General features: G+C 46.1%; 1 protein-coding gene across 2 annotated transcripts in view; it reads left to right on the forward strand.

The window, feature by feature from the left end:
* CEBPZ (CCAAT enhancer binding protein zeta) overlaps positions 1–26479 on the forward strand; it is a 90482-nt gene that overhangs the window by 55285 nt on the left and 8718 nt on the right. The window contains exons 10-13 of one of the 2 annotated variants that reach the window (XM_040429429.1): positions 2743–2843; positions 4291–4348; positions 12473–12666; positions 19759–19766. In XM_040429429.1, coding sequence (XP_040285363.1) covers positions 2743–2843; positions 4291–4348; positions 12473–12666; positions 19759–19766 — 361 coding nt within the window. The remainder of the gene's footprint in view (positions 1–2742; positions 2844–4290; positions 4349–12472; positions 12667–19758; positions 19767–26479) is intronic. The other variant, XR_005778455.1, reaches the window with a different exon arrangement.

The raw sequence follows: 26479 nt of genomic DNA on the forward strand, positions 1-26479 counted from the left end.
TCTGCACTTCCGTTCTGCAAAAAATAGAACATGCCCTATTCTTGTCAGCAGATACGGACAAAAAAAGGCATTTCTATTAAAGTGCAGGCCATGTGCGGTCCGCAAAATGCGGAACACACATGGCCGGTGTCTGTGTTTTGTGGATCTGCAATATGCGGACCGCAAAACACTTGCGGACGCGTGAATGGACCCTTATGCTGAGTATTCAGCAAAGTACTGCAATTTTTGTATGCATCTGTTGGTAAGCTAAACTTCTGAGAAATAAAAAATTTACTGTAGTAGAATCATAACATCACAGTTATGTAATATTATATTGAAGGTAGAGTCACTACCAGTTTTTAGACTATTAATTTTTCATGCTTTTTTAGGTTTTATCAGTCATCTATCTCCTTTATGATTAATATAGTTGCTTCTAATATATAAAGCTGAGTCGTATTTACAATTACGAAATTTGGCACATAGGTACATCAGTTGTCCGGGAATATTTTAGGGTCTCGGCTCTCTAGCACGTACAGTTTGGCATTTTTTCTTATAGTGTGCAAGCACGAGCACCACTGCTGGATTACAGGGTGGTTGTAACCAAGGACACTAGCAGTGTATAATGTGATAGAAAAATGAATCCAGCCTGCAAAGGAAGCAATATGGACAATCACAATACATTAGTAAGTGCCTTGTATTAACTTTCTCAACATGATAAATGCCACTTGCTGAAGTGAGACAGCCCTTTAAGTCTGCCCTAGGTCAACTATCAATGACTGAGAGCTATGTACGTATGTATGCACACAAACGTACAGTTTTTTTCGCCCTATAAGACGCATCGGCCCATAAGACGCACCTAGGTTTTTGAGGAGGAAAATAAGAAAAGAAAAATTTTTAACCAAAAGGTGTGCTTTTGGTGGGCTTTGAACTAATGGTAGCCTGTGAATGACACTGTTATGGGGGCATCTGTGGATGGCATGACACTGTTATGGGGGCATCTGTGGATGGCATGACACTGTTATGGGGGCATCTGTGGATGGCATGACACTTATGGGGGCATCTGTGGATGGCATGACACTTATGGGGGCATCTGTGGATGGCATGACACTTATGGGGGCATCTGTGGATGGCATGACACTTATGGGGGCATCTGTGGATGGCATGACACTTATGGGGGCATCATTTGCTATTGGGCATCCACAGATCCCCCCCATAAGTGTCAGCCACTGTGAATGACCCCTAATACAGGGGGTGGGGGCTGGCATCTACACTAGTTTTTAAATGGCAACGGGGGCCCAGTGCAGTCATTGTATTCTATTGCATCGGGCACCGCTCACTGTACTAATCGTATCTACTGTAACTGCAGGCAGGCAATGTTTAACTATAGATATGTTCAATCCAGCAGCCTGTACTTACGATCATAGCAGGCAGGAGGCTGGGCGGGCGGGCATTGGCAGCGTAACTCACTACGTCACGTGCCTGCGCCGCCTGCTTCATTCATAAAGTGGGCAGAGCAGGCACGTGACGTAGGAAGTTACGCTGCCAGTGCCCGCCCAGCCTCCTGCCTCCAGCCTGCTATGATCGCAAGTACAGGCTGCTGGATCGAACATATCTATAGTTAAACATTGCCTGACTGCAGTTACAGTAGATACGATTCGTACAGCGAGCGGGGCCGGTGCAATAGAATACAATGACTGCACCGGGCCCCGCTACCATTACAAAACTAAAGGCCAGCCCCTCCTCGCTGATGCACATGCCGGCCGCGCTGTGCAGCATGTGGTTGGTGGTGTATCAGTGTAAAAACGGCAGCATTCTCTGCATAAAACGCACTGCCACTTTCCTCCCACTTTTGACGTCTTATAGGGCGAAAAATACTGTATTTTGTGTTTGCATTTTTTACGTATCAAATGTGGACCGATTCATTTCTATGGGCCAGCAAAAAAATTTGGACAGAACACGAATGTTATGTGTGCTGTCCGCATCCATTTATCATGTAGAGAAAGTTAATACAAGGCACTTAGTAATGTATTGTTATTATCTATATTGTCTCCTTTGCTGTCTGGATTCATTTTTCCATAACATTTTACACTGCTTGTATAGAATATAATTGATAGTTTATTGTACATAGAGAAATGTCTGACTGTCTGCATGCATTTGCCAAATATTGGTGAGTACTTAAAGGGAATCTGTCACCTGGGCTCGGCGCATGCCCAGTGACACATTTAAAGCTGTTGCCCTCAGGAGCTTCTACATTGCGCAGGCAGTCCACGGTATTGCGCCTGCGTGAGATTTCACATAGCGGAGGCAAGGAGTTCAGGTGAGGGCAGTTACTTATGCTGGAAGAGGCGTGCTTGGACGCTAAAGGAAGGCCGGCTGGGCACTGTACGGGGGAGTTACTGGGCTCCAGAGAAGGATAATAACGCCCCTCCTCTGGGCACCTTGGACACTCATTTGCATAACATAAAAAGTGGATTTTTATCGCTAATGAAACTATGAAACAAAAAATCAAGACTACAGCAAGAAATAAGGTATTTTATTGTACACGGCAGTAGTAACACCTTAATATGTTCAAACCCGGTGACCGGTTCCCTTTAAGGTAGTTGCTCGCACCAGTACATGTGTATATATTGAAGCATGCTTTTAGCAAAAAGCTTGATGCAACTGCAGAAAGAATTTCCAAGCCAGCATTAGCCATGACATTTGGTCCATGTATCCTGTAGGATTTGCTTTAACTCTTAATATATGCTTTTATTAAAAATTTAGATACTTCAAGAAGTTGTCTACAGATAAATGGAAGCAAAAGCGTAATGAAGATGAGGAGAGTTTACAGGATGTAGATGATGATGAATTTGAAAGAATCCTTGGTAAGAGTGCATGTAAGCTGTTCACTAAAGCCCTCTAAAAGATACAGTTCATCACAAATCCCACTGTAGCCTCTTGATTTCCCTGCAATAGTTGCAGACCGCTTAAAGGGAGTCTTTCACCTAAAATCACCATTATAGAACTCTAACATCAGGATCTCCATTACATTCCCCATATTAGAATGCTACCTTCCATATTGCTGTCCATCGCCGATTTTCTCAGAAAAACACTTCTATTCAGTATGTTAATTAGCTTCTGAAGGTGCCCAGGGGCGGGTGTTAATGCGGCCGTTGGCCAGACCCCTCAGTGCTTTTCATACGACACCCCTCCCCTTTCACCACTCTGGTCCGCCCTAGGTTCTTCTGATTACTACGTCCTCTTAGTGAGAAATCCAGCGCCGTTCAATAGATTCACCGTCCCTGCGCACTTCAATCCCCATTATGGGCAGAGGCACAAGGCCGGCTAGATCTGGATGTACTGGCCGGCACATGCGCATTAAACGCTCTTGTGCCTCTGCCTATAATGGGGAATGAAGTGCGCAGACGCGGTGAATCTGTTAAACGGCGCTGGTGCTGGATTTCTCACTAAGAGGAGGACGTAATCGGAAGAACCTAGGGCGGGCCAGAGGGGTTTCGTATGAAAAGCGCCAAGGGGCCTGGGCACCGGCCGCATGAACATCGCCCCTGGGCACCTTCAGAAGCTAATTAACATATTGAATAAAAGTGTTTTTCTGAGAAAATCGGCGATGGACAGCAATATGGAAGGTAGCATTCTAATATGGGGAATGTAATGGAGATCCTGATGTTAGTGTTCTTTAATGGTGATTTTAGGTGAAAGACTCTCTTTAAGACAGTAGCATTTTGGCTGCTAAAAGTATATTGGGGTATATCTGTGTTATCGCTTAAAGGGGTTGTCCAAGTTGTATTTATTGATGACCTTATCAATATCAGATCGGCTGGGGTCCGACACCCGGCAACCCCGCCGATCAGCTTTTTGAAGTGAAGGCGCGCGCCGTGCCAGCGCTGCCTCCTCTTCACTGTTTACCTTCTTGCCGTTGCATCTGCAGCTGTGAGCAGGTGTAATTACACCTAACCGTCCCATTCATTTCAATGGGACAGATAGTTCCCATACACTTGTATAGGAGCGATCCGTACCATTGAAATGAATGGGACTGCTTGGGTGTAATTACACCTGCTCACCGCTGCAGATACAACGGCGAGAAGGTAAACATTGAAGAAGTGACAGCGCGCGCCTTCTCTTCAAACAGCTGAGCCGATCTGATATTGAGCACCCATCCTGAGGATAGGTCATTAATAAATATAACTTGGAAAACCCCTTTAATATGTCATCCTTTATACCTCAAAAGCAACGATTCTGCCTACACTTTTCCCCTAACATTACATGAAACAGTTTTTTTTTTTTTTTTTTATATATTTCCATGTATTATAGATTCATATGAAGGAGACAGTTTTTCCACTGGAATGAACAATGATCTTGATTTTGCTGGGTAAGTTTGTGAAATGTTTTCTTCAGTTTAATGTACATAGCAATGATAGTTTGTCATGGCAGTAACAATAATACCAACATACACTGGCTCCTATAGGTAACCACTGTCTACAACAAACTAGAATCTCCACACCAAAATTATCAATATACAGCACATGGATAATTAAATTATTCTTTATTAATTTCTCCCCAAACAATAATAAACAGTTTTAAAAAAGTCAGCATCGGCATATACAAAGAAAAGAGCCACAATACATATCATATATCAGTAAGAAAAGAATCCCAATCATGAACCTAATACTATAAGTATAGTTCCCACCCTTAAAGGATAACTGTCATATTTTCATAAAAAAATCTATTTTAGCATATGTTACTGCTGCAGCAGCATTATGCATAAAGCAATCTTTAGCTTCTTCACTTACCACTGTTTTCCTTGAGTTTTTCCCTTAGTTACGACTGTTTTGAATCCTACATTATGAGGATCTTCTTAAGATGGCTCCTGTGCCAGTTCTCTGAGGCCAAAACTGCATTCCCTCAGGTCACATACAAACTAGCTGTAGCCAGCTGCTTCCTGTGCGCATCGCGCGCGAACAATTCTGGCGGGGGGCGAAGCTTCATTCCGCTTTCTTCATTCGTGTCTGGCAGGCTCTATTGGCGGGGGGGCGGAGCTTTCTTCCCGCTCTCTCTCTTACCCTGCCTCCTTTTTCATACGGCTTGGCAAGCTCTGCTCGTTCTTGCCGGGACGGATCGCTGAACACCAGTTCCTGCGGCCTGCATTTCTCTGCTCCAGCTCTGTGACCTGGTAGGACTGTTAACCCTTTCTAGTGCAGCAGCCCCTGGCCTGGACGTTTTTTTCCAGACCTTCCAGCCAACATGTCCGATCCCTCAGTGGCCTCTGGACCCTGGTACCATACCTGTACCGCTTGTCATGCTCCCTTTCCACAGGGGCAGTCTGACCCACATTGCCCTGCATGTCAGGCCCCATTACAGGGTCCGCCACCTGCTGTGTTACTCCCTGGCCTCTTGGATCCTCCTGCATGGGCTAAATCTCTTTACCAGGCCGTGGAAAGCCTCACTAATGTTGTGGGCCGCCTTGCGGATGCACTGCCTACTACACAGCAGGATGAGCCCCCTGCTGTACCCTCCGGGTCCGCTACCCCGGCCGACCCGCCTGAGTCCCTCGCTCCCAGGGACGTCTCTAGGGCCCGGCCACACCAGAAGCGGTCCAGGGCGGAGCGCATGTCATCTTCGGATGCTTCCCTGTCACCCCCAAGGGTGCAGTCCCAGTCGGCCCCTCCTCCTCACAGGAGGTTCCCTCTGAAGCAGAATTAGGGGATTCAGATTGGGATATGGACTCGGCCTTGCCGGCCAAGCTGGCCTCGGCTGTGGGCCATCTTATTACCAGCATTCGTCATACTTTCAAAATTCACGATGATCCTCCGAGCTCTGACAAGGCCGGTGTGTCGTTTCTTCGCCCCAAACAGGCGTCCGCGGTATTTCCTCTCCATGCCGACTTCTCGTCGGTAGTCTTCAAGGCCTGGTCTCGGCCTGATGTGCGTTTTACTCCCCCCTAGGAAGCTGGATATCTGCTATCCCTTCCCGGCGGATTGCATCACAACTTGGGCATCGCCACCTAAGGTTGACCCTCCTGTGGCCCGCTTGTCTAAAAGCACGGCCATTCCTGTGTCGGACGGCTCCTCTCTTCAAACCGCTGAGGACCGGCGCATGGATTCCATTACTAAGGGCATATTTGCTGCCTCCAGCTCCGCCCTCAGGCCGGTCTTTGCTTCCACCTGGGCTGGGAAAGCGGTTTCAGAATGGGCGTCTCAGCTGGATCAAGAGCTTGAGTCAGACGTTTCCATTCAGGACCTCCGTGCTTTAGCCCAACTCATTGTTTAGGCGGGTAAATTCATTTGTGAGGCCTCCCTTGATTCGGGTGCACTCATGGTCCGTTCATCTGCCCTGGCCGTTTCGGCCAGAAGAGAGCTTTGGTTGATGGTTTGGACGGCGGATTCCGCTTCCAAACGGTCTCTTTCTGGCCTTCCCTTTGCGGTTCTCGTTTATTCTGGACCCGCCTGGATGAAATCATATCCGAAGCCACGGGGGGGAAGAGTACCCATCTTTCCCAGTCCAAGACCAAGAGCGCCACTCGGGGCCATCCTGGTTTCTCTCGCTTTAGGTCCTCCCGCAGGGCTGCCACCCCTCGATCAGTTTCCGGTCCATCTTCTAATCCTACCCAGGATAGGTGTAAAAGGGGTAATCGCTCCGGTTCCCATAGAGGACCGATTCAAGGGGTTCTATTCAAACCTTTTTGTGGTTCCCAAGAAGGAAGGTTCGGTATGACCCATATTGGATCTCAAGCGGTTAAACCGTTTCCTCTGTCTTCAGCGGTTCCGGATGGAGTCCCTCAGGTCGGTGGTGGCCTCTCTGGAAAAAGGGGAGTTCCTGTCCTCTATCGACATCCAGGGCGCTTACCTTCACGTCCCGATCGCTCGGTGTCACCAGAGTTTCCTGCGCTTTGCGGTGGGGATCGACCATTACCAATTTGTCGCCCTCCCTCTTCGGCCTGGCGACGGCCCCTCGTGTGTTCACGAAGGTTCTTGCCCCTGTCCTGGCCTTGCTCCGTTCCAGGGGTGTTTTTCTACTTCCATACTTGGACGATCTGCTCATCAAGGCGCCCTCCTTTGCGCTGACGTACACCAGCGTGAACCTCACACTGCAAACCTTACGGCGGTTCGGCTGGATAATCAACATTCCCAAGTCCTCACTTGTTCCATCCAGGCAGCTTGTCTTTTTGGGGATGCTTCTGGATACAGAAGCAGGGGAGGTTCGGCTTCCGTCAGCAAAGCGCCAGCTCCTTCATCATTCTGTTCGGAGCCTTCTTCTCCGCCGCCAACCGTCCTTCCTGTTCAGCATGCGGGTGTTAGGACAGATGGTGTCCTGTTTCGAAGCATTCCCCTTCACGCAGTATTACTCCCGCGCCTTTCAGACGGCCATTCTGTCTGCCTCGGACAAGTCCCCGGAGAGTCTGGATCGGCCCTTCCCCCTCTTTCCCCCCCCCCCTATGTTCGGTCCTCTCTCCTCTGGTGGTTGCAGACCCCTCTCCTGGGGAAGTCCTTTCTGCCAATGACCTGGTTGGTGGTTACCACCGATGCCAGTCTGCAGGGTTGGGGGGGGGGGGGGTGTTTCCTCCCCGGTCCGTCCAGGGTACTTGGCGTACATCAATCATCAAGGGAGGTGTCTCAAATCCTCCGCTGGGCAGAAAGTCATGTTCCGGCCCTATCGGCCATTTACATTCTGGGGGTGGACAATTGGGCGGCGGACTTCCTCAGCCGGACGACGATCGACCCAGGTGAGTGGTCTCTGCACCCCGACGTGTTCGAGTCCATTTGCCTCCGTTGGGGTCGCCCGGACGTGGATCTCATGGCCTCCAGATTCAATCACAAGCTTCCCACCTTTCTGGCCAGGTCCAAAGACCCGAGGGCGTACGGCGCCAACGCGCTCGTTCTTCCGTGGACGGAGTTCTCTCTCCTATACGTTTTTTCTGCCCCTCCCTCTTCTGCCACGGGTTCTCCGAAAAATTGCGGCGGAGGGCATACCTGCAATTCTGATAGCCCCGGATTGGCCTCGCCGGCCTTGGTACGCCGACCTGATGCTGCTTCTGGCAGACGCGCCTTTGCCGCTGCCCCTAAGAGAAGACCTCCTCTCTCAAGGGCCGATCTTCCACCAGCATTTAAGGTCGCTACGTTTAACGGCATGGCTATTGAGACCGCAGTTTTAGCACGGCGAGGGTTTTCTGCGGATGTTGTTCGTACCATGCTCTGTGCGCGAAAACCGGCCTCGTCCAGGATTTATTACCGTACCTGGCGGGCTTACCTGGGTTTTTGCGAGGCCCTGGATGTTCACCCTCTTCGTTTTTCCCTTCCCACGGTCTTGTCCTTCTTGCAGTCTGGTCTGGTCTGGACCTGGGTCTGGGTCTCAATACGTTAAAGGGTCAGATCTCGGCGCTTTCGATCCTCTTCCAGCGTCCTCTGGCTCCTCTCGGTCCTGTCAGGACTTTTCTCCAAGGAGTCGCTCACTCTGTCCCTCCGTATCGCTCTCCCATTCCACCTTGAGACCTTAATGTTGTGCTTGCGGCTCTCCAGTCTTCCCCATTCGAGCCCCTGCGGAAGGTTTCTCTTCGCCTTTTGTCCTGCAAGGTTTTTTTCCTAGTAGCCATCACGTCCCTTCGGCGAGTGTCTGAGTTGGCGGCACTTTCTTGCACGGAACCCCTTTTGGTCTTCCACCAGGATAAGGAGGTGCTCCGCCCGGTTCCTGACTTCCTTCCGAAGGTGGTGTCCGCTTTTCACCTCCATGAGGACATTGTCCTTCCTTCCCTTTGTCCGTCCCCTTCTCATCCTCGGGAACGGGAGCTTCACCGTCTGGATGTGGTTAGGGCCCTGAGGATCTATCTGGAGGTCACCGGACCCTTTCGGCGCACGGACTCTCTCTTTGTGGTTCCGGAGGGTCCGCGCAAGGGGCTGGCGGCATCCAGGGTGGTTATTGCCCGCTTCATCAAGATGGCTATTGCTGAGGCTTACCGCGCCAAGGGCAAGGAGACGCCCTTTGGTGTTACCGCTCATTCTACCAGAGCGGTCGGTGCCTCTTGGGCTCTGAGGAATCGAGCTTCGGCTGAACAGTTGTGTAAGGCGGCCACCTGGTCGTCTTTGCACACTTTCACCAAGTTCTACAGGGTGAACACTTATGCATCGGCGGAAGCTGCCTTGGGCCGCCTGGTCTTGCAGGCGGCGGTTTCTTGATGCCTCTGGTGGTTTTCATCTTGGGCTGTAGTCCCTCCCCTTTTGGACTGCTTTTGAACGTCCCAAGGTTCCTGTGTCCCCCAAGGAATTGGGCGAGAAAACAAGATTTTTGTATAACTTACCAGTAAAATCTCTTTCTCGCTCTTCCTTGGGGGAAACAGCACCCACCCATTTTTTTTTGGTTACCGTTACGGTTTGGTTGCCTTGTCGGGTAGTTGACTGTTGGTTTTATACGGTTGGTCCTTGCCTTTGTTTTCACTACTTGGGCACGCAACTGGTAGTCTCTCTCTCCAGGCTGAGGGTATAGCTGCTGGAGGAGGGGCTTAACAGTTTTTTCACTTAGTGTCACGCCTCCTAAGGAGCTGAGCTATACCCAAGGTTCCTGTGTCCCCCAAGGAAGAGCGAGAAAGAGATTTTACTGGTAAGTTATACAAAAATCTCGGGTTTTTTTCCCAAAAAAACTTAGTTAGTATATGTGTGTATATGTGTGTATATAAATATTTTGCAGACTGTTAGATTTACAGTGCTTTATTTTTACATAACTCTGACAATCCCTTTAAACAAATCTGCAGGGGATTCTCACAAAAATCTCCTCATAAGCTCCCAATCTGACAAACCTCTCCCCCTTAAGCACGTACCTTGCGTGATGGGGAAGAAAGCGATGACTCTGTGAACTCCAATGAGCTACCAATCTCCAGATCTTTCCTTAGCAAAGTTCTCAACAAGGAGCTTTTAACTCTGTCCTGGCCATGCTTCATGAGATCAAGCAAGATGTTAAGCAAATTGGCCAAAGAATAGATCAGCTGGAGCACAACTCATCACTTATACAGAAGCATCTACCTCCTCTTTTTCTACATGCCAAGATCATTGTAACAGAACTGTTAGTTGGTTAGAGGACCTGGCTAATAGGGGGAGACGTAACAACCTTAGAATTAAAGGCGTCCCAAAGTACTCCACAAAAAAAAAAACTTACAAGTCTCGGGCAATGGACTGTTTGTTCATGTCTTGGGAGACGAGTGTCTGGGTGATCAATATTGAAAAAGGTTTACAGGGCCCTCAAGCCTAAACCGAAGCAACAAGAACCACCCGGGGACATTATATGCCCATTTCACAGTTTGGTTGTGTGTGATGACATTCTCAAAGCTGTTAGAGGACTTGACCATATCACCTGGGATGGTGCTACTATATCTATGTTTTAAGACTTGTCCAACATCACCCTTTCTAAAAGAAGAGTTTAAAAACCGCTCATAGATGCTCGACGCAAGAACATTGCCTATAGATGGTTGTTTCCCTTTGGCATTAGCTTTATAATCGCTGGCAAACGGATGATTATCCAGAAACATGCTGACCTGAGAGAAATCTTAGAGTTGCTGGATCCTAAAGACACTTATTCCAGATTGGTCTGCCATTCAAGACCTCTGTAGCCTTCCTTCCATTGCATCTCCTTTGCCTTAGGAAACTGCTGCTTCTTGGAAACAGTCCAAGAACCATAAGCCAAGCAGGAAAACTTCTGGGAAAAAGCTCGACTTGTTCCAGGACTGATCCCTGTATTCTAGGCTAGTGAGACATACACGTTAACTTGCCACTTTTTCTTTTGTTTCTTCATATGGGCTGTGTCTTTTTCGCTTTTTCTTATTTAGGTTATACAGTCCTCCAGATCTGCAGATATTGCTGCATTTTTCATTATACAGTATATAGGGACAGGAATATACTATAACTGTCCCTATGTACAGTAAAAGATTCCCACTGCCTCCCTGCATTGCCAGTAGTGAGCACTTACTACTCACTCAGGCGTCTCTCCCGGCAGCTGGTTCTTTACACAGCACACCGGGAGAACAGGCGAAGAGCTCACTGACAGCACTGGCTATGCTGATCAGTGAGCAGGAACTAAATGTATAAATATATATTTAGTTTATAGTGTACTGTCCCCACTACAATATGAGGGAGCAGTGAGGGCAGACGCTCACCAGCTCCCATCCCATCTTCTTAGGCTACTTTCACACTAGCCTTTTGGCTTTCCGTTTCTGAGAGCCGTCATGGGCTCTCAGAATCTGTCCAAAATGGATCAGTTTTGCCCTAATGCATTCTGAATGGAAAAGGATCCACTCAGAATGCATCAGTTTGCCTCACCGTTAAGTCACCATTCCACTCCGGAGGCGGACACCAAAACGCTGCCTGCAGCGTTTTTCTGTTCGCCATGTGTTGCGGAGCAAGACGGATCCTCTGACACAATAGAAAACTGATCCGTCCACTATTGACTTTCAGTGGTGTTCATGACTGATCCGTCTTGGCTATAGAAGACATACAACCTTATCCGTTCATGACAGATGCATGCGGTTGTATTATCAGAACGGAAGCGTTTTTGCAGTTCCATCACGGATCCGCAAAAAAATGCTAATGTGAAAGTAGCCTTAGTCAGCGCAGTACTGTGCTGTTAGGAAGACTGATTTCAGCCCAAGTTTTCTTCTGTAAATAAACGGTTTCCTTAAATAAAGTATATTAGAAAAATGTTACCTAGTGTGGGGATTCGCTCTGGTATTTAGGACTAGCGGATGCAATATAGAGGCAAAGTACACAGTTGTTGAATCAAACATCCGTGTTTATTCACACATTGGTGTATAAAAAAATGTAGGTGGCTTGGTGTTTGTTCACACACAAGGAAAGTCCATAAACAATAAAAGTCACCTTTTCTCCTGGTTGTTAATTCACACCCTGTTAGCCGTTGAGCCTCATCAAGTCCATAGGCAGCCTGTTCACCTTTAGAGGGGCCCGAGTCCTCCAGCCCGGCTCAAACCTCAAATCCCAGCACAGCCCTCAAATCACAGCACACAGACTCCTGAGCTCCACTGTCAGAGGGAGGTAAATCCACCACACCTGGCTGTGCTGGCTGGTTTGTATGCCTGGCGAAACCCGGCCTGGAACACGGGGAGTAGTCACCCACCCAGCACTGTCCCGGATCAGCTATAACAGCCATGCTAAATCTTTAGGTGTCAATTAGCAATAGCTGCTGCTGGCACATAAAATACCGGTTCTTACTTCACCGAGGCCAGGAACCTTGGTGATACATACCTTCCATCCATGATGATTCCAGGTACCTTCTTACATTACCCATTAGCAAAAGAAATAAAAAATGTGACTGTTACACTTTAAAGTGTGAAAAGAAACACATGCCAACGTGGTGCAAATGTTTCATAGTATTAATAGTTTGTGCAAGAAATAAGAAAGCATAAAAGTCCTTACATAGAAATCATAATTTCATTTCAACATAGTTTTCCACTGATTTGTTTACTGCAGTAGAAACTTTTTTTTTTTTTTGTCGATGTTAGAAACGTAAGACCAAATGAGAAGTCTATGAAGAAATCAAAAGTCAATGATTCTGATTCTGATTGGGATGATGATGATGATGCTGCCGACGACGACGAAGAAATTTCATTGGCTAGCATGGGTGAAGAAGACTTTAAAGGTGATGAAACTGCAGGAATTTTTATGGACACTTCAGAAACATCTGATAACGAGCAAGGTAACATTATGGATATGTGGCAACTTAATGTGACTATATCACTGTCACCTTTTTAAGAGTTATGTTTTATTTTAATCTCATTTTCTTTGTAGAATTTAAACAGGAAATGATCAACAGTGGAGTTAACTAGATTTCATGTTTTTTTTTTTTGCTAACTTTGTAATATGTAATTTACTTGTTTACATACTCCCAGATTGAAAGTAAAATTTCTACAGTTTCCTGTTTGGACCCATTTAAAATGGTCACCAGTAGTGTTGAGCGAAGCAAGTTTGGATGCTTCATCCGAAGTCGCTTCGTTCAAAACTTCGGAATACTGTACGGAGATTCGTTTCCATACAGTAATAGAATGAGCCAAAGTTAGTTATTCATGAAGTCGCGCATGATTTCATTGAATAACTTCGGTAGTTGATTTTCGAGTTCGGGTTCAAGTTTTAAAGTGGTTTTCCACTTTAAAAATCAATTACCAAAGTTGTTCAACGAAGTCACGTGCGACTTCATGAATAACTAACTTCTGCTCATTGGAGCCCATACATTCTAATACTGTACGGAGACTAATCTCCATACAGTGTTATTCTGAAGTTTTGAACGAAGTGACTTCAGATAAAGTGTCCGAAGCTCGCTTCGCTCAACATTTTTCACCAGCAATCTGTCGTGGTTGTCTCCATTTGCAGAGCTGTTTGGGAGGGGGGTGGGCCGACCCTCACTGCACACAACACTGTGGCACAGTATATATACTATGATGGCATATCATAGGTAGGATCGCATCTTAACCATCTTTTGTAGAGGAGTGTAGTGAGGTCTCCGCCCCTTAGACAGCTCTGCAGGTGGAGGTACCAGTCCTACTCACAGGTTGCTGGTGGACATTTTAAATAATTCATGAAGAACCCCCTTTGATGGCTGTTTTAACATTCTCCACTGTAAAATGAGTGGCTAAGGGCTCTTTCACACTTGCGTTGTCCGGATCCGGCGTGTACTCCACTTGTCGGAATTACACTCCGGATCCGGAAAAACGCAAGTGTACTGAAAGCATTTGAAGACTGAACCGTCTTCAAAATGCTTTCAGTGTTACTATGGCATCCAGGACGCTATTAAAGTCCTGGTTGCCATAGTAGGAGCGGGGAGCGGGGGAGCGGTATACTTACAGTCCGTGCGGCTCCCGGGGCGCTCCAGAATGACGTCAGAGCGCCCCATGCGCATGGATGACGTGATTCATGCGACACGTCATCCATGAGCGTGGGGCGCCCTGACGTCACTCTGGAGCGCCCCGGGAGCCGCACGGACGGTAAGTATGCTTCCCCCGCTCCCCGCTACACTTTACCATGGCTGCCAGGACTTTAGCGTCCCGGCAGCCATGGTAACCATTCAGAAAAAGCTAAATGTCGGCTTCGGCAATGCGCCGAAACAACGTTTAGCTTAAGGCCGGATCCGAATCAATGCCTTTCAATGGGCATTAATTCCGGATCCGGCCTTGCGGCAAGTGTCCCGGATTTTTGGCCGGAGCAAAAAGCGCAGCATGCTGCGGTATTTTCTCCGGCCAAAAAACGTTCCGTTCCTGATGCATCCTGAACGGATTTCACTCCATTCAGAATGCATGGGGATAATCCTGATCAGGATTCTTCCGGCATAGAGCCCCGACGACGGAACTCTATGCCGGAAGAAAAGAACGCAGGTGTGAAAGAGCAAAGGGTGACTCAATCTGAAAGTTAGGTGGACCACACCTCCTGATACAACATGCATACCACTTAGGCTTAAAGTAACATGCATATATCTTCAAAAAATCATCAGAACTAGAAAAGAACAAAAATCTTGATTTAATCTTTAAATAAATAAAAAAGTAACAAATACTAGAATTACACTCCTTGAAAGGTAACTGCACCCGTAAAACCTTTACATTTCCTGTCGGCTGACAACCTGATGATTGCAGCTATCTTGACGGACTGTGGACAAACAGGTGGTATTTAAAAAAAAACAAAACATTTGCACCTAAAACCCACATCCAAGCAGACGTTTACATACAAAAGAAATATAAAAATATATCAAGCTGTACAAAGATCATATGCCACAAATGTGTACACCAACAAGAGCTTGTCCTCTTAAAAACACTGAAAAAGAGGCCATGTAATGTTTAAAATTCCTCCACAGATGTGTGCTATACACAATAGCTACCATGTTACCAAAATCTACATTTTCTGAGAGTGCACGACATACCATGTATAAAATTATAAATGTATTAATAAGCACAGCCACAGCAAATAGTGGTTACATAAAGTTTAAGAAAATTAAAATTTACGACTAAAACGCGTAGTCCTTATGACAGAAAATGGTCGGCAAAAACCTCTAAGATATCCGTTTATACATAACACACATGTCTACACTCAATGCTGCATGTGTTAAAGATATGCAAATACCACAGGAACGGTTGAATTCTATATACACTAGCAGAAGTACCTGGCTTCGCACAGGTATATTTCATCTAATGTTTGTGTGTGTTGTTAAAAGATATCGACAGTATCCCCCATAACAGTGACCTCTACAGCACCCTGCTCCTTTAACGGTGAACTCCACAGTCCCCACCCCTTAACACTGCCCCCACCCCCCACAGTGCCCTGCCACTTTAAAATGGGACCTCCACAGCAGCCCATCCCCTTAACTTTGACCTTCACAGCACCCCACTCCCTTGACAGTGACCTCCTCAGGGGTCCGCCCCCTTAACACTGACCTCACAGTACCCTGCTGCCTTAACCACTTGCTGTCACGGTAACGCCGATAGGCGTCCGGACGGCAGCGCTCTCAGGTCTCAGTGACGCCTATTGGTGTCATCTCGTGAGACCTGAGATTTCCTGTGAACGCGCGCTCACAGGATTGCGCAGTATTCAAGTTTAACTACAGCCTGCCAGCGCTGATCATTGGTTGGCAGGCTGTAGATTTTTAAAAGAACCAATTAAATAGGTATATCAGACGCTATTTTGTAAATAGCGTGTGATATACCTGCTACCTGCTCCTCTGGTGGTCCCTTTTTGCTTGGATCGACCACCAGAGGACACAGGCAGCTCTGTAAGTAGCACCAAGCACCACACACACACATTACACCCCACCCCCCCTGTCACTTATTAACCCCTGATCACCCCCCTGTAAGGGTCCCTTATCACTTCAAGTTAATTAGCGCCCACCGCACCGCAGTCACTGATTAGTCGCTGATTAGCGTCATCGCTGTCGCTAATCAGCACTAGTACTATATAGTATCTGTAAGTGATCAAGACTGATTACAATCAGATCTATACAAGTACATTAGGGTCACCTTAGGCTCTACAAAAAACGCAGCGTTCGCCCGATCAGGCCTGATCTTGTGCGCACACTTGCGTTCAGTCCGCCCCAGTCCGCAAAAACACAGTAAAATCGCTGCGGCGCTATTAAGATCACTTTTGAGCTTTTTGGATCTTTATTAGCAATGGCAGCTTTACTTCGCAAGCACTCCTTTTTACTAGGCAGGTGTGCTCTTTTTCCTGGGTAGTCTCAGAGGAATACCCCCTAAATTTAGTTAGCCCAAAATGTCAAAAAAGGGGTATTCCGCTGAAGAGGCCTACAGGATTCTGGCCGTGATGGATGAAAGCGATGGGGACGCCTCACCCGCTGAATCCAGTGGTTCAGAATATGAACCTGTAGACAGCAGTGGCACTCTAACCGCTAGTGAAGATGACAAGGTTAAGGTCCCTGCTATGGTCAGGCGTACCCGAACCCATGTCAGTGTTCTGCATACCCTGCATGATGAGCCTCATTTGCAGCAGAGTAGTACTAGCGCTGACCTTTTTTATGGTGCATACACCATCAGCGCAGCACATCCTGGACCTTCTACCAGCACTGCTGTGTTCCCTGGTGAAGTGGCGAGCACCAGAAGGGCAGTTTAAGCTGGTACGGTGGCACGTGCAGTAACTCCCCCGTCGCAGCCACCACGTTCACAGGCCCGTAGAGCCCTTAGTCTCCCAGAGGTGCTGGCAAACCCAAATTGGCACTCCCCTGCTTCCGCCGCACCTGTATTGCCCCCTTTCACCGCCCAGTCTGGAGTTCGCGTGGAGACAGCTCATTTAGGATCAGCCCTTGAGTTTTTTGAGCTGTTCTTCACCGCGGATCTCTATGACTTAGTTGTGGCAGAAACCAACCGCTACGCTACACAGTATATAACCGCCAATCCGGAAAGCTTCTATGCCCAGTTTATCCGGTGGAAACCAGTCACAGTTTCCGAATTAAAAATATTTTTGGGCCTTATCCTCAGCATGGGTCTAACAAAAAAAAAATGTATTGCGGTCCTATTGGTCTAAAGACCCAATACATTACATGCCCATGTTCTCTGCTGCTATGTCCAGGGCACGTTTTGAGGTCATCATGCGCTTTATGCATTTCACAGACAATAAAACCTGTCATCCAAGAAGCCACCCTGCTTATGATCGGCTCCACAAAATTCGGCCCCTCATAGACCGTTTGTCATCCAGGTTTGCAGATGTGTATACCCCCAATCAGAACATCTGCATAGACGAGTCCCTTGTGCATTTTACCGGGCGCCTTGGCATCAAACAGTACATCCCGAGCAAGCGCGCCCGGTATGGGGTCAAACTGTATAAGCTCTGTGAAAGGGCCACAGGCTATACATATCGTTTTAGGGTCTATGAGGGAAAAGACTCAAAACTGGAGCCGGTCGGATGCCCTGACTACCTGGGGAGCAGTGGCAAGATTGTCTGGGACTTGGTGTCACCCTTACTCCACAAGGGGTACCACTTATACGTGGACAATTTTTACACAATCTTGGCCCTCTTTCGGCACTTACATATAGTCGGAATTCAATGCTGTGACACCGCGCGACCTAGTCGCCGGCGCTCCCCCCAACGGCTCGTTAATACCCGACTTGCACGGGGGGAGAGGGCTGCCTTGTGTGACCAAGAACTGCTCGCGGTGAAGTGGAGGGACAAGAGGGACGTTTACCTTCTGTCCACCATTCACGCAGACACGACAGTACAAATTGAAAGGGCAACTGGAGTCATTGAGAAACCCCTCTGTCCACGACTATAACCTTCACATGGGAGGGGTGGACTTCAATTAGGGTTGGATGATATCAAAAATATTCCCATGATAACGATATTAAGAAATTTATCGCGATAAATACCCATTTAGCAGCAAAAACACTTGGGGCCACAAGGAGACGTTGCACCGTATGGGGCGGCCACAAGGAGACGTTGCACTGTATGGGGCGGTGTGTTGTAGTGTAGGGACGCCTCTTACGATCCATCTAACTGGGGTAAAATCCTATTAGGATAATTTGTGGAGGAAGTCTTCCTTGAGAGATTTTAAAGAAGAGGACAGGGCTCCACATGGGCTAGAAGTGACAACTGGTATTGGGGGGGGGGGGGGGTCATTCTGTGGTGATGTCACTCTCCACCCCCAAAATAGCACTACTTGAGGAAGCTGACATCAAATATAAAATCAAATATAAATCAACCCAATGGACAGTGACTGCAGTCATTACCTGAAGGCGTAGTGAAATAGCCAGGGGTTATGTTAGCAGTCAGTAGTGGGCTGTCTGTCAAAGGGCGACGGAGATGAAAACACCCTCAATGTAAACCATCAGTCTACCGGAGCCCAGTACACACGATATATACAGATATACACGTCATGTATGTACACAGTGACGTCTCTATTTATATGCGTATCACATCACAGGTGGACACTGGAGTGAAGACACATGCGTTGGTGACACATATTAAAGAGGACCTATTATGGGTCCAAAGAATATGAACTTAGTAGCAGGCTGCATAGAGCGGCGCCCAGGGATCTAAGTGCACTTACTATTATTCCTGGGCGCCGCTCTGTTCGCCTGCTGTGGCCCCCGGTAATTTCTCAACATTCGGTGCAAGTAAGAGCAGACGCCAGTGTCTCTCCTTCGCCCTGACAGCAGCGCTGTCCAATCACAGCACAGAACTCAGAGCCAGGGAGAAAAAAAAACTACCTGGCTCTGAGCTCTGCGCTGTGATTGGACAGCGCTGCTGTCAGGGCGAAGGAGAGACACTGGTGGCGTTGTCTCCTACTTGCACCGAATGTTGAGAAATTACCGGGGGCCACATAGGGTTGGACGATATCAAAAATATTCCCACGATAACGATATTAAGAAATTTATCGCGATAAATGCCCATTTAGAAGAAAAATACACTTGGGGCCACAAGGAGACATTAAACTGTATGGGGGCAGCCACAAGGAGACGTTACACAGTATGGGGGCAGCCACAAGGAGACGTTATACTGTATGGGGCGGCCACAAGGAGACGTTATACTGTATGGGGCGGCCACAAGGAGACGTTATACTGTATGGGGCGGCCACAAGGAGACGTTATACTGTATGGGGGCGGCCACAAGGAGACGTTATATTGTATGGGGCGGCCACAAGGAGACGTTATACTGTATGGGGCGGCCACAAGGAGACGTTATACTGTATGGGGCGGCCACAAGGAGACGTTATACTGTATGGGGCGGCCACAAGGAGACGTTATACTGTATGGGGCGGCCACAAGGAGACGTTATACTGTATGGGGCGGCCACAAGGAGACGTTATACTGTATGGGGCGGCCACAAGGAGACGTTATACTGTATGGGCGGCCACAAGGAGACGTTATACTGTATGGGGCGGCCACAAGGAGACGTTATACTGTATGGGGCGGCCACAAGGAGACGTTATACTGTATGGGGCGGCCACAAGGAGACGTTATACTGTATGGGGCGGCCACAAGGAGACGTTAATTGGTATACTTTTCTATGTCATTTTTCACCATTTCGGGTATCTGTAACTAGTCAATTGACTTCTAGTAACAACAAAAACATTACAGGGTTAAATCAGCCCCCCAGCCTCTGATCAGCCCCTCATGTGCCCCCCCAGCCTCTGATCAGCCTCTCATGTGCCCCCCAGCCTCTGATCAGCCCTCCAGCCTCTCCCTCTTATCAGCCCCCTCTGGTAACTCAACCCCCCCCCCCCTAGTATTAATCATTGGTGGCAGTGGCCACAGGGTCCCCCTCCCCTCCCATCATTGGTGGCAGTGGGCAGTTCCGATCAGAGTCCCAGCAGTGTAATGCTGGGGCTCCGATCGGTTACCATGGCAGCCAGGACGCTACTGAAGTCCTGGCTGCTATGGTATGTTAGTGAGCAGCATTATACTCGCGTGCGCCGTGGCCTCCGGTCGCTCCTTCTTCTGTCTGTGTGGCGCATTGCTAATGCTTATAGCATTAACAATGCGCCGCACAGACCTATGAGAAGAAGGAGCGCACGTGAGTATAATGCTGCTCACTAACATGCTGCTCACTGCCCACTAACATGCAGAGACTGAAGAACATTCCCGGCACCCGACCTCTGACAGGACGCTATGATCCGCGCAATTAACCCCTCAGGTGCCACACCTGAGGGGTTAATTGCGCGGATCACAGCGTCCTCTCAAAGGTCGGGTGCCGGGAATGTGAGTCACAGAATTCCTTCCCCCACGCCAAACTACTAAGAGCGCCGCCGTAAGCGGCCAGCAGGTATCGGCAGTGGTATCGGGGACATTTGCACGAGTACAAGTACTCTGCAAATGTCCTGTATCAGTTCATGCTGGGGCGGGCGGACGCAGATTTAGAAGCGGTCAGCGCACATGACCGCTTCTATGACGTCACGAAATACCGCGGTAATTAGGAAACAGCGATATCGCCATATATATTGGTATATCGCCCAACCCTAACTTCAATGACCAGATGTTGGCTCCCTATTTAGTGTCCTGCCGCACCAGACGCTGGTATAAGAAGGTGTCTGTTTATTTAATTCAATTGGCTGTGTATAATAGTTTTGTTCTCTACAGTAAGGCTGAGAGAACGGGATCCTTCCTAAAATTCCAGGAAGAGATCATTTCGGAACTCCTGTATCCAGGAGGGTCCGTGCCCCAAGTCCCTGATGTAGTGAGCCGGCTACATGACAGACACTTCCCGAGTGTCTATCCTGGTACCCCAACTCACCGTTCCCCAAGAAAAAGATGTTGTGTCTGTAGCAGGGCTGGAATAAGGCGTGACACCACCGTTTTTTGTCCTGACTGTCCTGACCAGCCTACCCTATGCATAGGGGAGTGTTTCCGCAAGTACCACACACAGGTACACTATTAGTGTAGGGATCGCGTGACACAGGACAGGCACACAGGGGTCTTAGGGCCCGTATGCTCAATATAAGGAGAATAGCAGAAACTCCTAATGCTGGCCATACATGTAATGTAATTGCGGAGACCCTCAAATGCCAGGGCAGTACACACTCCCCACAAATGACCCCATTTTGGAAAGAAGACACCCCAAGGTATTCGCTGAGGGGCATGAAAGATTGAACTTTTTGTCACAAGTTAGCAGAAAGGAAGACTTTGTGAGAAAAAAAAAAAAAATAATCAATTTCCGCTAACTTGTGCCAAAAAAAATAATCTTCTATGAACTCGCCATGCCCCTCACGGAATACTTTGGGGTGTCTTATTTGCAAAATGGGGTCACTTGTGGGGTATTTATACTGCCCTGGCATTTTAGGGGCCCTAAAGCGTGAGAAGTAGTTTGGAATCCAAATGCGTAAAAATGCCCTGTGAAATCCTAAAGGTACTCATTGGAATTTGGGCCCCTTTGTGCACCTAGGCTGCAAAAAAGTGTCACACGTGGTATCGCCGTACTCAGAAGAAGTAGGGCATTGTGTTTTGGCGTGTATTTTTACATATACCCATACTGTGTGTGAGAAATATCTCTGTAAATGACAACTTTTAAAAAAAAATTATACAAAGTTATTTCTCTCACCCAGCATGGATATATGTAAAAATACACCCCAAAACACATTGCCCTACTTCTCCTGAGTACGGCGATACCACATGTGCGACACTTTTTTGCAGCCTAGGTGCGTAAAGGGGCCGAAAGTCCAACGAGTACCTTTTAGGCTTTACAGGGTTGCTCACAATTTAGCCCCGCCCAAAATGCCAGAACAGTAAACACACCCCAGAAATGACCCCATTTCGGAAAGTAGACACTCCAAGGTATTCACTGAGGGGCATAGTGAGTCCGTGGGAGATTTTTTATTTTTTTTGCCAGGAGTTAGCAGAAATGGAAACTTTATTATTTATTTTCCTCAGAAAGTGTCATTTTCCGCTAACTTGTGAAAAAAAATTAAATCATACATGAACTCACCATGCCCCTTCGCGAATACTTTGGGGTGTCTACTTTCTAAAATTGTGTCATTTGGGGGGTATTTATGCTATCCTGGCATTCTAGCACCTCAAGAAACATGACAGGTCCTCAGCAAGTCAGAGCTGCTTCAAAATGCGGAAATTCACATTTTTGTACCATAGTTTGTAAACGCTATAACTTTTGCGCAAACCAATATATATTCTCTTATTGGATTTTTTTATCAAAGACATGTAGCACAATAAATTCTGACACAAACTTGTATAGAAATGTGATTATATTTGAACAATTTTACCAGAAAAAGTTAAAAATACGCTTTTTTGAGAAAATTGCGGTCTTTTTTGATATCAGAAAAACTAAAAATCTCAGCACCAATCAAATACCACCAAATGAAAGCTGCATTTGTGAGAAGAAAAGGAGGTAAAATTAATTTGGGTGCCAAGTTGCATGACCGAGCAATAAACCGTTAAAGTTGTGAAGTGACGATTTTTAAAAAAGGGCCTGGTCACTAGGGGGGTATAAACCTATGGTCCTTAAGTGGTTAACAGTGACCTCCACAGCAGTTGCCCCTTTAATAGTGGCCCCTGCCCCCTTAACAGTGATTTCCTTGGTGTCCCCTTTAACAGTGACCTCCACAGCTCCCTGCCCCTTTAATGCTAGGGTTACACGACGACATGTGTTGCGCGACATTTTGTCTCAACAATTTGTATAATGATAGGCTATGGTGTCGCACTGCGTCATGCTGCAATTGCGACACGACAATTGCAAAAATTCTATCCAAGATGGATTTTTCTGCGACTGTCTCGTCGCAGTTGCAGCATGACGCAGTGCGACACCATAGACTATCATTATGAAAATTGTCGCGCAACATTGTTGACATCATGTCGTTGTGTAGCCCTAACCTAAAGCAGTGAAGAAAAATGTAGTTATGGAAACCTGGAGTAAAACTGTGTGTATGTGGAGACTAAGGGCCTGCAAGCTTCTATTGGCTGATAAGGGACATGTGACCGTGTGTATGGCAATTGGAATATGAAGAGTAAGACTTAAAAAGTATTAAAAAGTGCAAGTTTGATTTATGATTATCATTCAGTCCCATTACTTTTGGTTCCTTAACAAGTGGGAGGCACATATGCAAACTGTTGTAATTACATCCAAATCAGGTGAACGGTGTAGGAAATACCTCAAATTAAAGCTGACAGTCTGCAGTCATAGACTTGTGTCAATGTCCCAATATTTATGGACCTGACTGTATATTGCATGCTGGTAAAAGTACAGAAAAGCAGCTAGTATTTCGCTGTTATTAAAGCATTAATGTTCATGTTCAATGGTTTAACCCTTTCTACCTCGGGTCAGTTTTCACCTTCCTGCCCATACAATTTTTTGCAAATTGGACATGTGTGGTAATAACTTTGGAACACTTTTGCTTATCCAAGCCATTCGGAGATTGTTTGTTTTCTCGTGACACATCGTATTTTCATGACCGTGGGTAAATTTGAGTCGATGTATTTTTCTTTTTATTTATAAAAAAAAATCCCAAATTTACCAAAAATTTGGAAAAATTCACAATCAATTTTCTAAATTAAAATTTCTCTACTTTTAAGACAGATACTAATGCCTCATGAAATGGTTATCAGTCATCATTCCCCATATGTCTACATTTTGTAAATGTCATTTCATTTTTTTTAGGACAATAGAAGGCTTAGAAGTTTAGAAGTCATTTTTCAAATTTTCAACAAAATTTCTAAAACCATTTTTTTTTTAAGCACCAACTCATATATAAAGTGATTTTGAGGGCTTAGATAATGGAAAACACCCATAAATGACCCCATTTTTGAAACGACGCCCCTCAAATTATTCAAAACAGATGTTATAAACTTTAACCCTTTAGGTGTTCCACCAGAACTAAAGGAAAATGAAGGCGCAATTTCAAAATTTCATTTTTTTATGCAGATTTTTATGTTAATCAATTTTTTTATTGCATTACAGCAAGGGCTAACAGCAAAATAAACCTCAATATGCATTACTCTGATTCTGCAGTTTACAGAAATACCCCATATGTGGTGGTAAACTGCTCTATGCGCACGTGGCAGTGGTTAGAAGGAAAGGAGCAGAGGCAGATTTTGCTAGAATGGTTTTTAGGCGCCATTTTGAATTTGAAGAGACCCTGACGTACCCGTGGAAACCCTCAAAAAGTGATCCCATTTTGGAAACTACACCCTTCAAAGAATATATTAAGGGGGGTACTGAGCACTTTGACCCCATAAGCTTTTTACAGAATTTGGAAACACTTGGATGTGAAAATTAAAAATTTAATTTCTTCCAATAAAATGTTGCTTGAGCCCCAAATTGATTTTCACAAGGGGTAACAGGGAAAAAAAGCAATGCATAATTTGTTAACCATTTTCTCCTGAATACGGCAACAGCTTATATGTGGTGGTAAACTGCTGTGGGACACATGGCAGGATTCAAAATGGAAGGAGCGCCATATGACTTTTGCAGTGCAGATTTTGATGGATTGGTTTGCAGTTGCCACTGTTTTAAATTTTTTTGAGTGATTTACTTCTGTGGGGGCTTTTTTGCAGGATGAGGTGACTTTTTCATTGGTACCATTTTATGCTACATAAGACTTTTTGATCGCTTGGTATTAGGGATCGACCGATTATCGGTTTTACCGATATCGGCCGATATTCAGTATTTTTACTTCAAAATATTTTTATTGTTTCATAAATATAAAAATGAATACTCGCCGATAGGCGTGAAAAGGTTAACATTGACAATCCTATATAAATCGGCATGCTTGAATTACAGCCGTTACAATAGTTGTACAGATATTGATATAATCGGTATATCACATTTCTTGGTAAAACATAAATTTGGAAGAAGGGGGGGGGAGTCAGAGGGGAGGAGGGTATAGGATAATGTGTATCTAGAAGTCTCATGTTTCTACATACCATGCATTAGTCATACAATTCCCAAATTAAATCCTAGCTTAATCAGTGAATCCTCTAAACTTCTTCCATGGGCCCCAAATAACCGAGAAACGTTGAGGTGTTCTGGTATCCCAATGTGCTATTTGTTCCAATCTATAGATCTGGTCACATTTCATAAACCAATGCTGCAATGATGGGGGAATCTATTTTTCTCCAGTATACTGCCACTAGAAGGCGTGCTGCTGCTAATAGTGTCTTACCCAAAGTGTGAACCTCTCTCGATTTAGTACTGGATAACTCTCCCGTTAGGCCAAAAAGGCATAATTTAGGTGACGCTCGGACTGTTATTTTACATACCTGGGATAAGACCTTACATACCTCCTGCCAATAGTTTTGAATTTTATGACATGACCACCAGACATGAATTTGAGACCTAATATTAATCTCACACCTCCAGCAGATGGGGCTGACCTCTGGGAACATAGTGTGTAGCCTTTGTGGTGTATAATACCAGCGTGTGAGGACTTTATAACTATTCTCCTGCAATTTTACACATCTAGAGACTTTCCCTGAAGCCGTTAACACTTTTGGCAACTCCCATTTATCAAATTTTATGGCTAGTTCATCTTCCCATTTATCAATAAACGCACATCTATTTGTATCATTTGAGGAAATGAGCGAGGAATATAAATGGGATATTTTCTTTTTAGGTTCTAGTTTTTGCAAGGCCATTTTTTCGAATATTGTATGATCTGTGCCCCATATTGGAGCTCTAGTTAGTTTTTTAAATATATCATAACAATGTGTAATTTGGAACGTAGTACATTGTTTCAAAGCAGGATGTAACTGTAATTCTGATAATGTTGGTAAATCACCATCTTGGCACAAGGACAAAATTGGCGTCGCATTACTCTTGTCCCCTTCTCTGACCGTGTTCCAGAAACATAAATTTGACTGACATAGAACGTCTCTTACTTGCATAAGTAGAGCATAATTAGGTATCAGTTTCTGAATCATATTCATCATACACCATCGAGTAATTGTGTGTTTAGTTATTGAGCTGTGTGTTATAAGCATTTTATTTACCTTTGTCAAATCTAGGAAAAGTAGGGACCTTAAAGGAAGATTCGACATCGCTTCTTCCACTTAATGTCCAGTCGATCTGGGGTAGGACGTAGCCAATCTAGACTTCTAGCGCAAAGAATTGCCTTATGATAATTATAAACATCTGGTATTCCCATACCTTCTCGTGTGGGATGTCGAATTACGTATGATGAGGGCATTCTCGCTTTCTTTCCTCCCCATAAAAATCTAAGGAATAATTTCTGAACTTTTTTAAAGAAGGCCAGGGGGATAGGAATCGGTAAAGCTTGCAAGTAATAAAGCACTTTAGGGAGGAGTATTGTTTTTATAAGGGATTTGCGGCCAAACCAAGAGACAAAGGGGATATCCCAAGCTACTTATCAAATCTTCTAATTGTTGAGGAAATAGGCAGGAAATTTTCATTATACAGTTGATTAAACGATATTCAGTATTTTGACCGTTATCGGTATCTGCATCTATTTTGCTGATATTCCGATAACGTATTGGGAACCAGGATCGCGCTGCTCTCAGCGCTCTCCGTGTTCCCTCAGCAGCACAGGGGAGAAGGAAGCAGTGTCTCCCTCCCCCCTGTGCTGC

Source organism: Bufo bufo, chromosome 4, assembly GCF_905171765.1.
Source record: "Bufo bufo chromosome 4, aBufBuf1.1, whole genome shotgun sequence".
Classification (NCBI taxonomy): Eukaryota; Metazoa; Chordata; class Amphibia; order Anura; family Bufonidae; genus Bufo; species Bufo bufo.